Raw genomic sequence first — 13,320 nt, 5'->3', positions numbered from 1 at the left:
CTTTAAAGGTTGTCTATACTGTATATTTATTTATTTTTAACCTACATCTAGCCTTTATATTATGTTAGATTTTTTTTTATATTTAATAAATAGCTGTGTCTTTTCTGTGTTGGATTGGACACGTAATGACTGTGTATATGTATATAAATGTAAAACTATATTTATATCTATAAATCTCAAAATGCATTGTACAAACCTGCCCTAAATGTTCATGATGGGTGAACAACACACATCCGACATATATCTATAGTATGTCTAAATGAGCAGTTTCTGGGGGTAGCAACAGTATGTGCTGTCATTCAAAACATTTTTGATGGCAACATCTGTAGGACAAAAATCAACACAGACAAAAGTTATTCATTTTCGACTGTATTCAGATTTAAGAGACTTTTTAACCAACTAATAAATAATCTTGTCACTTCTTGTCCAAAAGTTCATTGAGTGATGATATTTACATCATAAATTAAATAAGAAACTAAAAACATTCAACATATTTTAGATAAGTTGGTATCAATCATTTTAACCCTTTACGCTGTCATGACAAAACAAGATAAAAAACAAATAGTTTTCTTTGCATGTGGAGCAGAATTTAAGGGTGTTAAAGCATACTCTACATATGCTAATATGTTGGGTAAAGGTTAGGTGAGGTAAAAACAGGAAAAATTATACTCTGATATGTAAACAATATCATTTCAGCCACAACTGTAAGTCGATACATACAATGCCTATATTTAGAGGCCATGGGAAGATTGCAAATGAGTTTTGTAATCTCTCTTTGCGCTCTAAGTGAGGCCATGTCACACACACATTAAAAGAGTTTAAAGTTGACCTGCATATTTTACACTTTTACATATCAGATATATTTTTTTCTTTCTGTTTTTTCCACTTGATTTTTTTTTTTTTTTATCTAATGTTGGTGCAATCCAAACACCAAAACTAATTTAATGCCACCAGTAAAGTTTCTACTTGGACAGAAAGAAATGACACATACAGAAAATATCCCACTGACAAATAAATACCAGGAAACATTGACATCTTACAATAGCGAATTGCTCGCCTTTCCCATGTTGCACTTCATGTGTCAAACATTATGCTCTGTGCAATGGAGTTTTCAGGTGAAGGGGCAGTGGAACAACACATTTTCTTACTGCCTTTGGAAATCGTGTCCAGGACAGATTAACTCACATGGCCAATGATGCGTAAGACGTTTGGAACAGAAACACTGGTTTGATGTTTAACCAGACTCAAAACTTGGGTCGCCTTTGCAGGGAGGGGAATTCAGCTCACTGACATTAAAATAACACTGTATTCCTATGTAATGGAGAAAACCTCCGCCCTGTGCTGGGTGGTGTACTGAGTGTTAGTCCTTTAGTGTCTTGGAAAATCGTCCTGTGATGATAGAGAAAGAGAGTGTTATGATACACAGGCCTGACGGACAAGAATTGTGCTGGATGAGCCAGAGAGAGCACATCAACCCTGTGCAGGTACCTTTCATTCTTTTTTCATTGTCTCGCCTTTCCCATCAAGCACCTGGCCAGTGTTGCATGTGCATACAGCACCACCTTATACTGTAACATCCTCATTTAGAGAACAGGATCTGTCTGCACCAGATATCGTCAGCTCCCGTTGGTTATGATAACTGAGGTGGCCTTGTGTCCCTGCATCTGCTCAGCCTGCATCCTCACATGAGACGCCACATCATACTGGACTCCTCCGCAGGCCAGTCCCGAGTAACTCCGCAGGTTCTCCGGGTCGTAGAGGTGCTCCAGGGAGTACCCAGTCAAAGCATAGGCTGCTTGCCTGTCCAGTTGCTGCCTCTCCTGGGTTGGATAGAGCAGCGGGCTCCCCTGGGGCTGTGAAGGGTGGGGGGACAGATCCGTCTGCATGTAGTCTTTGGTGAGAGAGAGGCCCGACCTGGGGATCCCATCAGAGCTGGGGCTGCTGAGACGAGACAAAGAAGCAGGACTGGTTGTGTTTTCGTCGTTGTCATGGGGGCCCAGCACTTTGATGCCGTCCCGGTGATGGAGGCGTTCGGAGGGGAGGTCAATGCTGGGGGCCCCCGGGCCTCGACACACCACGCTGGGCATGGTGAGCTGTGAGTGGTGGGGTAGCGAGTTGAAGCACGGGCTGTGAGCCTTGGTGAGCCCTGAGACATCCAGCGGCGCCTTGTGCTGCAGACGGCTCTCTTCCTCTTTGATCATCTGCTGCGTGGCACGAATCAGGGTCTCCATCTTGCTCGGCTCTCGAGGGCTTGCCCGGAAGTGGTCGCCGTGATAACGCTCTCCTGAATCACTGGTGGACCCGCCTCCGTCGGGTGAACTCACTACACTGTCTTCATCCCAGTGGCCCCGTCCTGTACGGAGAGTGCAAAGGCCACATTTCAAAACAGGAAAAGAAATAAATTACACTGTGTTAATAAGTAATTGAATCCCTTCTGCCGGGATTCACAATGTGTGTTAAAAAGCTCTGAACAAGATCTGTATCTTGTCTTCTCATCTATATTTAAGTTGCTAAAACCATGAGTTTGTACATGTAATGTGTAATTCTGCTTTAAATGCATATAGAATCGTGGTCTGTTAGAGGGAATGTCTTGGCAGAAGCACAGTGGGGGTTGCTTCACTGTTTGAGGATGTGAAATGTGAAATAACTTGGCTTTCTGTTTCAGGCAATTTTTGAACAGATGGTAGCAATCGGGACACTGGCAAGAGACGGCGTAAACAACTTAGCATGTCCCATAATAACATTTGGAAAACAGCTACCAGGAGAAGCTAGGTCAGAGCTATTTTCAGAGACAGATGGTTGTGGTCTCAACCCTAACACCTCACCGTGAATGGCTCCATGGTAGGATGTGATTTCGTAGCCTTCGCTGTTCTCCACCGAGGATTTCGGCAGCGAGAGCACGGAGCGCGTGGCGTCCCACCACACCTCTCTTCCCGACTGGGGGGTTCCTAGGAAGTAGCGGCCGCTCTGGCACCGGACGCGATCACAGGTGGTGGTGTGAGGATGTGCCTGGGCATGGGCGAGATCTTCTTCGGATAGACCAAGGCTGTAGCACAGGGAGCCAGAGTCTGGATACAGTCGGTAGGCACAAGATGCCTCTGCAGCCTCACCGGGATCCAGCAGCTGAGGAGATGCTGAGTCTGTCAGAGGGCTTCCTCCCCATTGGCTGTCTTGGTCTGACTCTGAACGCTCTGGATTGAAAGCGGAAAACTGCTGGATGGAAACAAAAAAAATCACGGTTCAGAGAGTTTGTCTCTTTTCTTGATTTAGCTCTACAAACCATACTGTTTATTACCTGTGGGTAGGGTGAGACTCTGGCCTTGGCCTTGGCCTGGGTCAGACGTGACTTAGTGCTCTTCCTGTCCTCAGTGTGACTGTCGGTGTAGGGGAAGGCTGGCTTGGTGGGGCTCATTTGGTCCAGGGACAGCTGCATTCCCTTATACTCTGTGTCCCTTTTGGCACAAACAAAATATATGTTATAAATAAGAATAAAAATTTTAACCTATATTTATCTAGGTTGTGACTTTTTAGCCGTCACTGGCTAAAAAACCTTCCAGCAATGTTGGTCCAGACTAAAATATCTCAACAAAAATTGGATGAATTGCCATTAAATTTTGTAAAGATTCTCATGTCCCCCAAATGATGAACCCTACTGACTTTGAAGATCCTCTCACATTTCAAAGTGACCAAATACCTTCAAAACTAATGACATTCCCATCAACAACCTGTACTTTGTGTGAAGCCATATTAGCAAATGTTAGCATGCTGACTGGCTAAAGATGAGTAAGGTGTGCTAAAGGTACAGCACCCGTATAAAATGGTGGTACACATTATACCTGCTAAAGATTGGCATGATAGCATTGTCGTTGTGAGCATGTTAGCATGCTGGCGTTTATGCTAAGTAGAACCTCACAGAGCTGCTAGCTTTGCTGTTTCGGTTCACATTGCTTTATGTCTGCTGCAGGTCACTGAGCAGCTTCATGTAAGTATTGATGGTCATGCCTTGCTCAAGGACACTTTGAACGATGTTAAGCGAGGCCATATTTTTACTTGTTCACCTTTAACCTTCCAGTTTTCCCAGTTAATTCAGAATGTCTGAATCCTTTTAGCATTTTTTTTTCCCAATATAATCTGAGCGCCGTCGTTCTTTCTTCAACAGTCCTGGTGGTAGTAGTGCGAGATAATCAGTAATTAGTCTGCAGCAGACGTCTTGGCCAATATTGAATATAGATAGCCAGACGTATTTTACAAACCCACTTTTATGATGTGAATGATGTGAGGACTATGAGAAGTGAAAACAACGTTTAAGATAAAGAGATTAAGCTCCCCCCCACTTCTGAGAAAAATAACAGACAACCTGAGGAAAGTTAATCATTCTTTCATGCCATACAACCATTGCCAGAAAGCAACATGAGTAAATGTGCACACAGACACATGCATGTGCACACTATCTCTGCACTGAATCACCTCTGCAAGCATCTTACAAAAAAATATCAGTCTTTGAATGCTTTTTATTTGTGCACGTGCATGCAGCATGTGCACCATCTTTTGACATTTTAACCCACTGTCCTGTGGCTGAACTCAATCCAAGTGACACTGTCGAGGGAGTGAAAAGGCTCCTGTGTCAAGTGTTCAGCAAACATGAGCCTATTCTTAACTTATCACATCAACAGTATGTAATAGCAGCTGCCTGGCATTTTAAACCCTGTGGCCCATCCCTGACCCTGCACAGCCAGCCTCTTTAATATGACTCTAAATATGACCCATTCTTTATGTACAACACCTTAGGGGAAAGGCTGTGTTTGGATAGCCAGTACACAGTGTGAGTGTTATTTGCTCTTGCAGGTATAGTTGCGGTGGCTGGTTCTGCATCCTATCTGTGCCCTAGCTGACTTATGTCTGAGCCAATAATGTTGGGCCTTTGTGCAAACTCAGCTGTGTTAGCCGAATTCCACCTCAGGGTCAATGTCAGAGCACCTCATGTCTGAAATGCGCCACCAGTCCAACCTCCAAACATGATTCATTAATGGATTATTGTTGGGTTAAAATGCTGCTGGGACAAGGTGATTGAATTGCGGCTTGTCTTTTTTTTTTTTAAATGTAGTTGTTTTTTTCTTATTCATCTATTTTTTACTTCGGTGTTAAACCTAATTACACGTTTGGAAATTCACTGTCATTTTAATGTAGTTACTTTGTTTTCTCCTTACTGCATTGAAAGAATCAATACTTGGAGTGCTGCCATATGCATGCATGCACGTACAGACTCACACACACAAACCATCACACACGTCGAAGGAGACACACACACACACACACACACACACAGGAAAAGCGACATTTGGATCAACCAGACCTAACAAGGAAAATCCAACATGTGCTACAGCTATGAGATAGCTATTGATTCCTAGTTCACCGTTTGATCGATTCAGCTTTCCTTAGACTGCAGATCGATGGTGACAGTAGGGGTTTTTTGATGGGGTTGAACCTTGATGTTTGTCTTGCTGTCTCAGAGGGCCTTAGTGTGCTTTGTGCTCTCATGACACACAACTGCCTGAGCCCTGTAGCCGCAGTGTTTTGGTGGATTTGTACAGAGAGGCTGCAGAGGGATAAAGGGAGGGATTTCTCAGAGAGACAAAGACCCATCATATCATAGAGTGAGCTTCGAGCATGGATCATAAGAGTGTATGATATGATTTTACTTAATCTAGTTAAATATTCAATGCTGTTCCCTCAGCAAACACCATTAAAAATGCAGCTGCATTTAGACCAGTATTGCCTCGTAAACCGTGTGTTATGATGATTCTGTAATTTCAGGGATTTTAGTATGAAATGCAATAAATGTAATAACTTAATATTTGAAATGTATGATTTACATAAAATATTACAACGGATTCATATGTATGAATTTGTCTCAAGGAAGTATCCGTCATATAACTTTAGTTTTTTAAGAGTAGCTCTCTTTAGAAAAGTTTTCCTCTGATTTTTGGGATGGAAATCTGTACTGAGACTCACGTGAGGACGTAGTTGACGCTGACGATGCAGTGAGGTCTCGAGGATCGGCTGTTGTGGACAATTGTGGCGTAACTCTGGACCCAGACCCAGCCACCATGCTTGGCCAGGAAACGATAATACTTAGTGGTGACTTGGCCTTTTACCAGCACTGAAGGAGATAAAAAGAAGCAGGAGAGAAAACAGAGATTACCGTATTTAATGACATGCATGTTTGTGTGTAAGTGTGATTGTCAGCACGTGGTGGCTGCAGCAGGTTGTCTGAGCAGTTAGGGTCTGTTGTAAAAAGCATAATAGAGAAGGCTTGTAACTCACAGAGGTGGTGAGCACAGCGGAGGTGGAAGATGTCACAGCTGTGGACGTGATGGTAAAGAGTTTTCTCTATCAGGTCCTGGGGCTCGTAACCTGTCAGCTCTGCTACCCTGGAGGGGAATTAAGCAGCGATGTTAAAAATACACTTTGCGATTCAAGGATGTTTTAAATTTGCCTGTATTCCTGCAGGGATAAAAAGCAGTGTTTCAGAGCTTCTTTTTTTCTTTTTTTAACAAACATTACATTAACAAACGCATTATTTTTTTTAAATATTTTTATCTGTGTCTACCTGGAGTCCAGGAAGATGAGCTTCATGTCCAGACTGGCTCTGAACATAAACATGTTACTGTGCAGTTTGATCTCAGTCACGGCGCTGGGTGGCAGAGAGTGTCCCACAGCCACCAAGCCCACGTTCTGGTAGCAGCCCTCAAAAGGTGACATGTCCAAACTGTACTGACGGATCTTCAGGTAGCCACTGCAGTGGATCACCTGTCATACAGCAATAACACACATTATGAAATGCCCCTTTTCTAAAGGGTGTAGTAAATCAAAATTAACACTGTAGAAGCAAACTGCATAATTTATATATCCATCAACTGGAATATAGAATTGTTATTTTATTTATTGTAAATATTATATAAACATTAAACAATATTCCAATTCTTCCTGTGCTGAATTCCTTATGACAGAATGACTCACAGGAATCTTTTTTTTTTTCTTAGATAGAAATAAAACACAGGCCTAGTGACTGATATTTTTATACTAAAATTAATGAATTAATGAATTGCATCTAACTGTTTTGTTAATTAATAAAACGTTAACTAAACACTGGTTTGTCGGTGACAAAACTTCCTGGTCTACCTTGTATCCGCCGCTGGTGAGGCCTGCGTTTCTTTTTGCCAGCACACATTTCATCCGCAGAAAGAAAGAACGCTCCACCTCATATTCTGCAGGGAAGATATTTGTGACTGAGCGATAACAGGCTAAATAAGAGTCCAATCATAAACTCCAATCTCATGAGTGGGGGAAAGAACTGCAGGCTGTCGCTATTTGTCTGCATATTGAAATACATAGTCTCATAGACCACGATGGCGCACTTGTTTATTTCAAACATGGAGGCGTTTTATAATAATATGCAATGATTACAAAATAAATGCATTATTAGTGTTAAATAAATAAATAAAAAAGATGCATGTAAAAATATAAAGCGATTTAATTGATTCAAAATGCATTCTGCAGGAACTGTTTTGCAGTTCTAGCCGATGTAAGACGCACACACTGGTGCAGATTACATGCATAAATATTTCATTGATATATTGCAACATCATTAACATCTATTTTAGCCACGTGCTGGCTCTAGGCACAACGAGTCGTAATTAAATTGCAAACGTACGATGGAGAGAGCTCCAGAAAGGAAATGTAATTTACCTTGGACAAAGTGTGAGTGATAGGGCTGATGTGGTGTCAGGACAGCTGTCATCTCGTCGTGGTCGGCAGGATGGACATATTCATAAATACTGTTCCCAGTCAACTCTACCTGTTGAGATGAACTCAGGTAATTACCAGGTAAGGATTTCCTGAAGCTATTTTTTTTTTGCCTAGAAACCATCAACATGATGTTGTATTAAATTAGTATTAAAGGACAGGCTATCAGACTAACAGACACTCAGAAAGAAAAAATATATATATATGAAATAAATAAATGTGATTGCACAAACGGACCTGAGACAGTCCCAAATGGACCGACGCCGTCTCTGAAATGTACATTATCTTCCCATCCGGAGCCACAACAAAGATGAATCCGTCCAACGTCTGTAAATAAACCACATGGCCACTGTTACTACCTCTGAAAATTATTCGTCATGACGACCATTTCCCCCTGAAGCTGATCAATAATAGTTTTTTAAACAATTATTAATGTACCTGCAGCAAATGAGATCCCAGCTCTCGTCCAATATTGTCCAAAGATCTTGTTCGACTTGCGTGACCCCAAGCTTCACCCAGACCTGGAGAGAGTGAGACAACGCTGCTGACTGCTGGCTCTTATTTATATTAATAATGCAAAAACATAATACAGTATTAAGTTATTGGTTATACAGTATTGTTACATAAATCTACATTATTATTGTTATTATATATTTTATTGTTATATTTTACATTACTATTATTGTTATATCTATTATTGTTATATTTATTATTATTATTATTAATTGTATTCTTATTATTAGCATTCTGAAAAAGGCAAGTCTCTATCTCTCTGTGTGACACAGACACACGCAACCTCAAGCCAGAGGAGAGCCTGATTTAAAAAGAAAAAAAAAAAGAAAAGAAAAGAAAAAGTCTATTATAGTGTTAAAGCATTTACAGCGTCCCCACATGTCTCTCACATGTTGGACCAGCTGGAGACATGAGTTACAGGCGACGTGCCTCTTATAACTGGTGTAATATAGGCTGGAGAGATGACGTAACTTTAATAGAAATTTCAATGAATCATAATACCATTATTATTGATAATAATAATTTATGTTTAGCTTTTTAAAAATTGTATTTATTTATTTTTGTTGGCCTATTGCAAGTGATGGTCGTTGTCTTCTATGAGAAAAAACCCAACATCAAATATCCATCTTTGGATTGTTGGTCGCTCTTTTCCAATGTAAATGCAACACAACGAGTGGCCAGTGTTTCTCATTGAAATTCATTCATTTTCATCAGAAATCTTGTGGAGCTTGAGTATCGTCTATAAATGAGGTGTTCCGCTCCCCTGCTGTAGATGAAAATAAAAACAGGTCTCTGCTGTCGGACATGTCGACTAATACCATGCCATCAGATGAGAGGATGGAGACAATGGCGGACTAACATAAAAAGATGAATGATACTACATATTACAAATATTAATGATAAAAATGTTTCTCTCTCGCTCTGTATAAATATATATATATTCATTTAGTCTGTTTGATAATGTTTTATGTTACATGTCATGGCCTGTCTGTTATATTAAGTATACATGGCAGCAAAAACATGAGCTTATCATCTGATTTCATGGGAGATCATTTTTAGCATTTGTTTCCTCTACAAGAGAGGCTGTGTATGATTGTGTGTGTGTGTGCGTGTGTGTGTGTGTGTGTGTGTGCGCCTCCTGCTTACATGGCTTTAGGTGATTAGAAGCCTTGCAGTGCCTTTTTTATAATTGGTACATCTTGTTCTCACTCACGCAGTCAGAGACGCCTGCAGAGACCTGTATAAAAGATGGTGGCAGATCGCCTCCTTTGGACACACTGAATTAAAAACGATCATAATCCATTTGTGAGGACTCCGGAATCGCGATCATATTATTTAGGCCTATTTGTGTGTGGCTTTAAGTGAGCCTGTGGGCCCTCAGCGCGGGTGTAGTGACATATAGGCTGCTAAATGTCATTTCATTTTATTTTGAATTCCCCATAACGTCACTACAATATTGTTCAGAGCTAAAGGGACTTGAATTATTATTAACCATAGTATTGGTATTTTATATAAACTAATCTACGGAGTGTGAGCCTCCACTAAAACATATTTATATTGTGATATTAGCCTAGCATATTATAAGGAAATGATAGGCTACTTTAGCCTTTCATATAACCTGCTGTAATTTTTCTTATAATTTTGTTTATTTTCTGTGGTTTAAAAATCTCGACTTTATGATCTTATGATCACAGCAAACACGTTGATCAAAGTGGGTCGTCAATATTTTGCAACTTCGTTAATTATAGGCGTAGTAATAAAGATAAATATGAAAAGGTAGTCTGTAATTTCTCTAAAGTGGGCTCCACAGCTGAAAGGAAAATTTTCAACAACAAAAAAAAAGGAGAAAAAAAAAGTTGAAGGTGTTTTGTTTGAGAGGGCTGATCGCTCACCCTGAGGGAAAACAATTCTCATCTTCAGGTAACTCGTTGTCAGTCTTATGATCGAAGCTTTGTCCAGCTGAGAGGTGATGGCCGACGGTAGAGGCAACATTTTGGCCAGTTCGTAAAACTCACTGTTCTCCTTTTCCCGTCTAGTCCTTGCGGCCGTTTTGGATTTCTCCTTCATCTCGGAGCCTTTTCACTGTAGCTATACCCTTCTTGTGTGACACGGCGGTGCTCATTCAAATCAGCTGTTTGTTTGATTCCTCTCCGCTTTGCCTCCTTTTCATTGTATATATTTTTTTATCAATTAAAAAAAAAAGGAAAAAAAAAGCTTCTTTAAAAAAATAAATAAAAATAAACAGTTGAATCCAGAATGCGTGAATATCCCTGGTAACTCCTGATTGGTCAGTGATCGTTCAGCTGGTTGAAGTTTAACCTCCTCGGTGCAGCCGCTGGTGTTCATCCATGACCTGTAGGACACACACACACAAAAACTGCTTTATTGCTGTATAGGAAAAAAGCACCGTTGCATTTAGATGTGCAGAGGCCTGCGTTCACACCAACACCGGACAGGATGTGTAAGCTAAGTGTCTGATACACACCGGCATGTCAGAGGCAGCTGACTCTGGAGCCTATAGCCTATAGAATATACATGGATTTTCCCCATCAGTCATCAGTGAAAGCAGAAGTCTGATTTGATGAATATATATATGAGCCAGGGTGTGCTCGGCTTTTAGCAGCGGCATCACGACGAGAAGCTGCAACAATGGCCGCAATATGAAAACAACACTATTCACAACATCACCACCAAGACAGCAACAGTTACAGCAGCAACAACACAGGCGACGTGCAACAGGAAACAACACCACTGACAATTCCCACACAATCATTTACTGTCGTGAAGATATACAGACGTAGGCTGTAGATCAGAAATACATGCGTGGCTCATGTTCATTTTCTTTTTTAATTTTATGAGTCAAACCCATCCTATACTGTTCAGACATTTTCCCTCTATAGATTTTGCTGGAGGCCACACTGCTAACAGTCATTTTACACGTCTTTAATGTTTAGTCTAAATCCACAAAAACAATAAATCTGCACACTGCGTTTCTGCTCCTTCAGGAATCAAATGAATTTAAAAAAAAAAAAAAAGAAAGAAGGATTTTCAGGCAGGCATCATGTTTCTGATCAGAGCTGCAGTATGGAGGAAATGACATTTGATCCAACACAATTCCTGAATCGTGCGTTGGGGAAAAAAAAAAAACGTCAGTGACATAAAATCACCGCGCTAAACTTTTTTTTTTTTTTTATATACGAAAATCTACCTATCTAACTGTTGACATGCAGCAGGAGTTGACAGACTTGTTGAGACAGATACATTCGCAGTATTCCTACCCGCGCTGTATTTTCCCACATCAGAATCGATCCTTGTGGCCTTTACCAGGCAGCCTGCTGGGAATTTCACCTGTCCTGAACCGGGTTCACCAGTCGTCCCAGTTAAGTTTGGTCTCAGCTCCTCCTGGATTTCCACCTGGAAAGGCGAACGGGCCGTGCGCTGCATACACCTCTCCAAATTATAAGGACGCGCAACGAGTGGCATTCGTGCCCAACAAGCCTCCTCTCCTCAACTATCTCAACGTCCCTCTCTGGAGCAGCACGGGACCCGCCCACCGCGTGCCCACTCCGCTCTGATTGGATAGAATCGCTGAAAGTCGTTTGGTGATTGGACGCTTGCCGTGGGCGTCAATTTGGTACGGCAAGGTGTAGGCTATGAGCGACACTTGGCCGTGCCCGGAGTGAGCTTGGATGTGATCTTGTTGTCTTTTTGTCATTACCCTGGAGATCACGGATCAAGCTCAAATAAATAAAAAAATAAAAATCCGGATAAAATAGCGTAGCAGGGAAATGTGCAGGTGAGAGACTAAATCAAAGCTCTAAAGACCTTCATCTGCTGATTACTTAAAGAAGATATCCAGATTAAAACTAAAGCAGTTGTTATTCCAGAAAAAAGAAAAACATTCATTTATTTACGCAGTTAAATTAAACAATCATCAAACAATTTTCATCAGTTTATTTTAATTTAATATGTTTTCTTATGGACACTTAGATGGAAAATAAGTGTTGACTTCTCCAGTGGAATTGCTTTTATTCCCTCTGAAAAGATGAAATAAATCCAGAAATTTTGAATCATGACACAAGTTGTTTTTTTTCATCATCCACTGGTCAAAACGCAGCTCAACAAGTATTCAACACATCATTTGGTGAAATAAGCAGAAGAGGTGCAGATTTACTGACGGTTTTACTCATAAAAAACAAAAAACCCACAAACACAACCGAGGAATAAATAAAAAAATGTCTCAGTGTTTTTCTTCTCATGCTGCTAGTCTTAGTTAAATAGGCCTTAAATCCTCCTTTCAGCATCATAGCTCTTAACATCTTGTACATACTGCACACAGCTGACCCAAACACGGACCTGTTCACCTGTATTCCTTGGTGACACTACATCTTTCACTTGTTTTCTGGTGGACTGCGCCTCCTCTGGACTCAGAACCTTTCAGCTTCAGAATCTCGTCTAAATTTAAGGGGTTTGTTGTTGGTTGCGCTTAAACACGGAGAAACTGGAAACGGAGCTTCATGCCCAGAGGTGTTCAGGCTTAAACTTTTACATTCGAAATGAAAATGTTGAGGTTGAGTTTGCATGATTTTCCTGCACATGTGTTCGATGATATTTCTAATTTACCCTCTTGCCAAATTTGCTCTCCAGTCAAGTTAACCAGTTTTGTCTTGAGCTATATTGGAAGTGTTTTGGTTTTTATGTTTTGTTTTTTGCTTTAAAGCCAAATGCAAAACAGTTTACACCCGACTGAGAGAGCAATGTGCCGCGTCCAGTGCTCATGCAATAGTTTGGTGTCCGTCAAACACGTTTATCTGAGGATTAATTTCCATGGTGTGAATCAAATGAGAGCGCCGCGGCGCATGTAGTTTTTTAATTAGATACCAGGCGCTCAGATGGAGGAGGAGGGAGGGGTGTGTGGGGTGTGGGGGCTTAGAGGGGTGTGTGGGGGAGGTGGGAGGTGGGGGGTGGGGGGGGGGCGTTAGAGCAGCGGGCGCGGTGACG

The 13,320-nt window shown here is 41.2% G+C and overlaps 1 protein-coding gene across 2 annotated transcripts; it reads right to left on the bottom strand.

The window, feature by feature from the left end:
• Nucleotides 1-338: 338 nt before the first annotated feature.
• On the bottom strand, nt 339-11,738 carry LOC111216458 (single-minded homolog 1-like). Of its 2 annotated transcripts, none has more exons than XM_022737993.1 (12): nt 11,598-11,738; nt 10,212-10,672; nt 8,245-8,327; nt 8,044-8,133; nt 7,750-7,858; nt 7,183-7,268; nt 6,611-6,810; nt 6,325-6,431; nt 6,013-6,160; nt 3,296-3,452; nt 2,826-3,213; nt 339-2,353 (listed from the first exon to the last, which is right to left on the bottom strand). In XM_022737993.1, exons 2-12 carry the CDS (start codon nt 10,384-10,386, stop codon nt 1,617-1,619), a joined length of 2,280 nt encoding a protein of 759 aa, XP_022593714.1. In that variant the 5' UTR covers nt 10,387-10,672; nt 11,598-11,738; the 3' UTR covers nt 339-1,616. The 2 variants fall into 2 exon arrangements, with proteins under 2 accessions (XP_022593714.1, XP_022593715.1); XM_022737994.1 differs by having other exon boundaries at nt 2,826-3,210.
• Nucleotides 11,739-13,320: the final 1,582 nt, after the last annotated feature.

The sequence above is a fragment of the Seriola dumerili genome, unplaced genomic scaffold, assembly GCF_002260705.1.
Source record: "Seriola dumerili isolate Sdu_G_001 unplaced genomic scaffold, Sdu_1.0 BDQW01000025.1, whole genome shotgun sequence".
NCBI classification, from domain to species: Eukaryota; Metazoa; Chordata; class Actinopteri; order Carangiformes; family Carangidae; genus Seriola; species Seriola dumerili.
The sequence above is the reverse complement of the archived record's forward strand: the minus strand, read 5'-3'. Positions and strand labels throughout refer to the sequence as shown.

What these genes read in the sequence shown, in the direction of transcription:
- LOC111216458 (XM_022737993.1), bottom strand. Translation starts at nt 10,386, where the DNA reads ATGAAGGAGAAATCCAAAACGGCCGCAAGGACTAGACGGGAAAAGGAG. An exon ending in TCACCAGCGGCGGATACAAG is followed by an intron (nt 6,811 to 7,182) that starts GTAGACCAGGAA and finishes GCTGTATGACAG; the next exon opens with GTGATCCACTGCAGTGGCTA. An exon ending in AGCGTCAACTACGTCCTCAC is followed by an intron (nt 3,453 to 6,012) that starts GTGAGTCTCAGT and finishes TTGTGCCAAAAG; the next exon opens with GGACACAGAGTATAAGGGAA.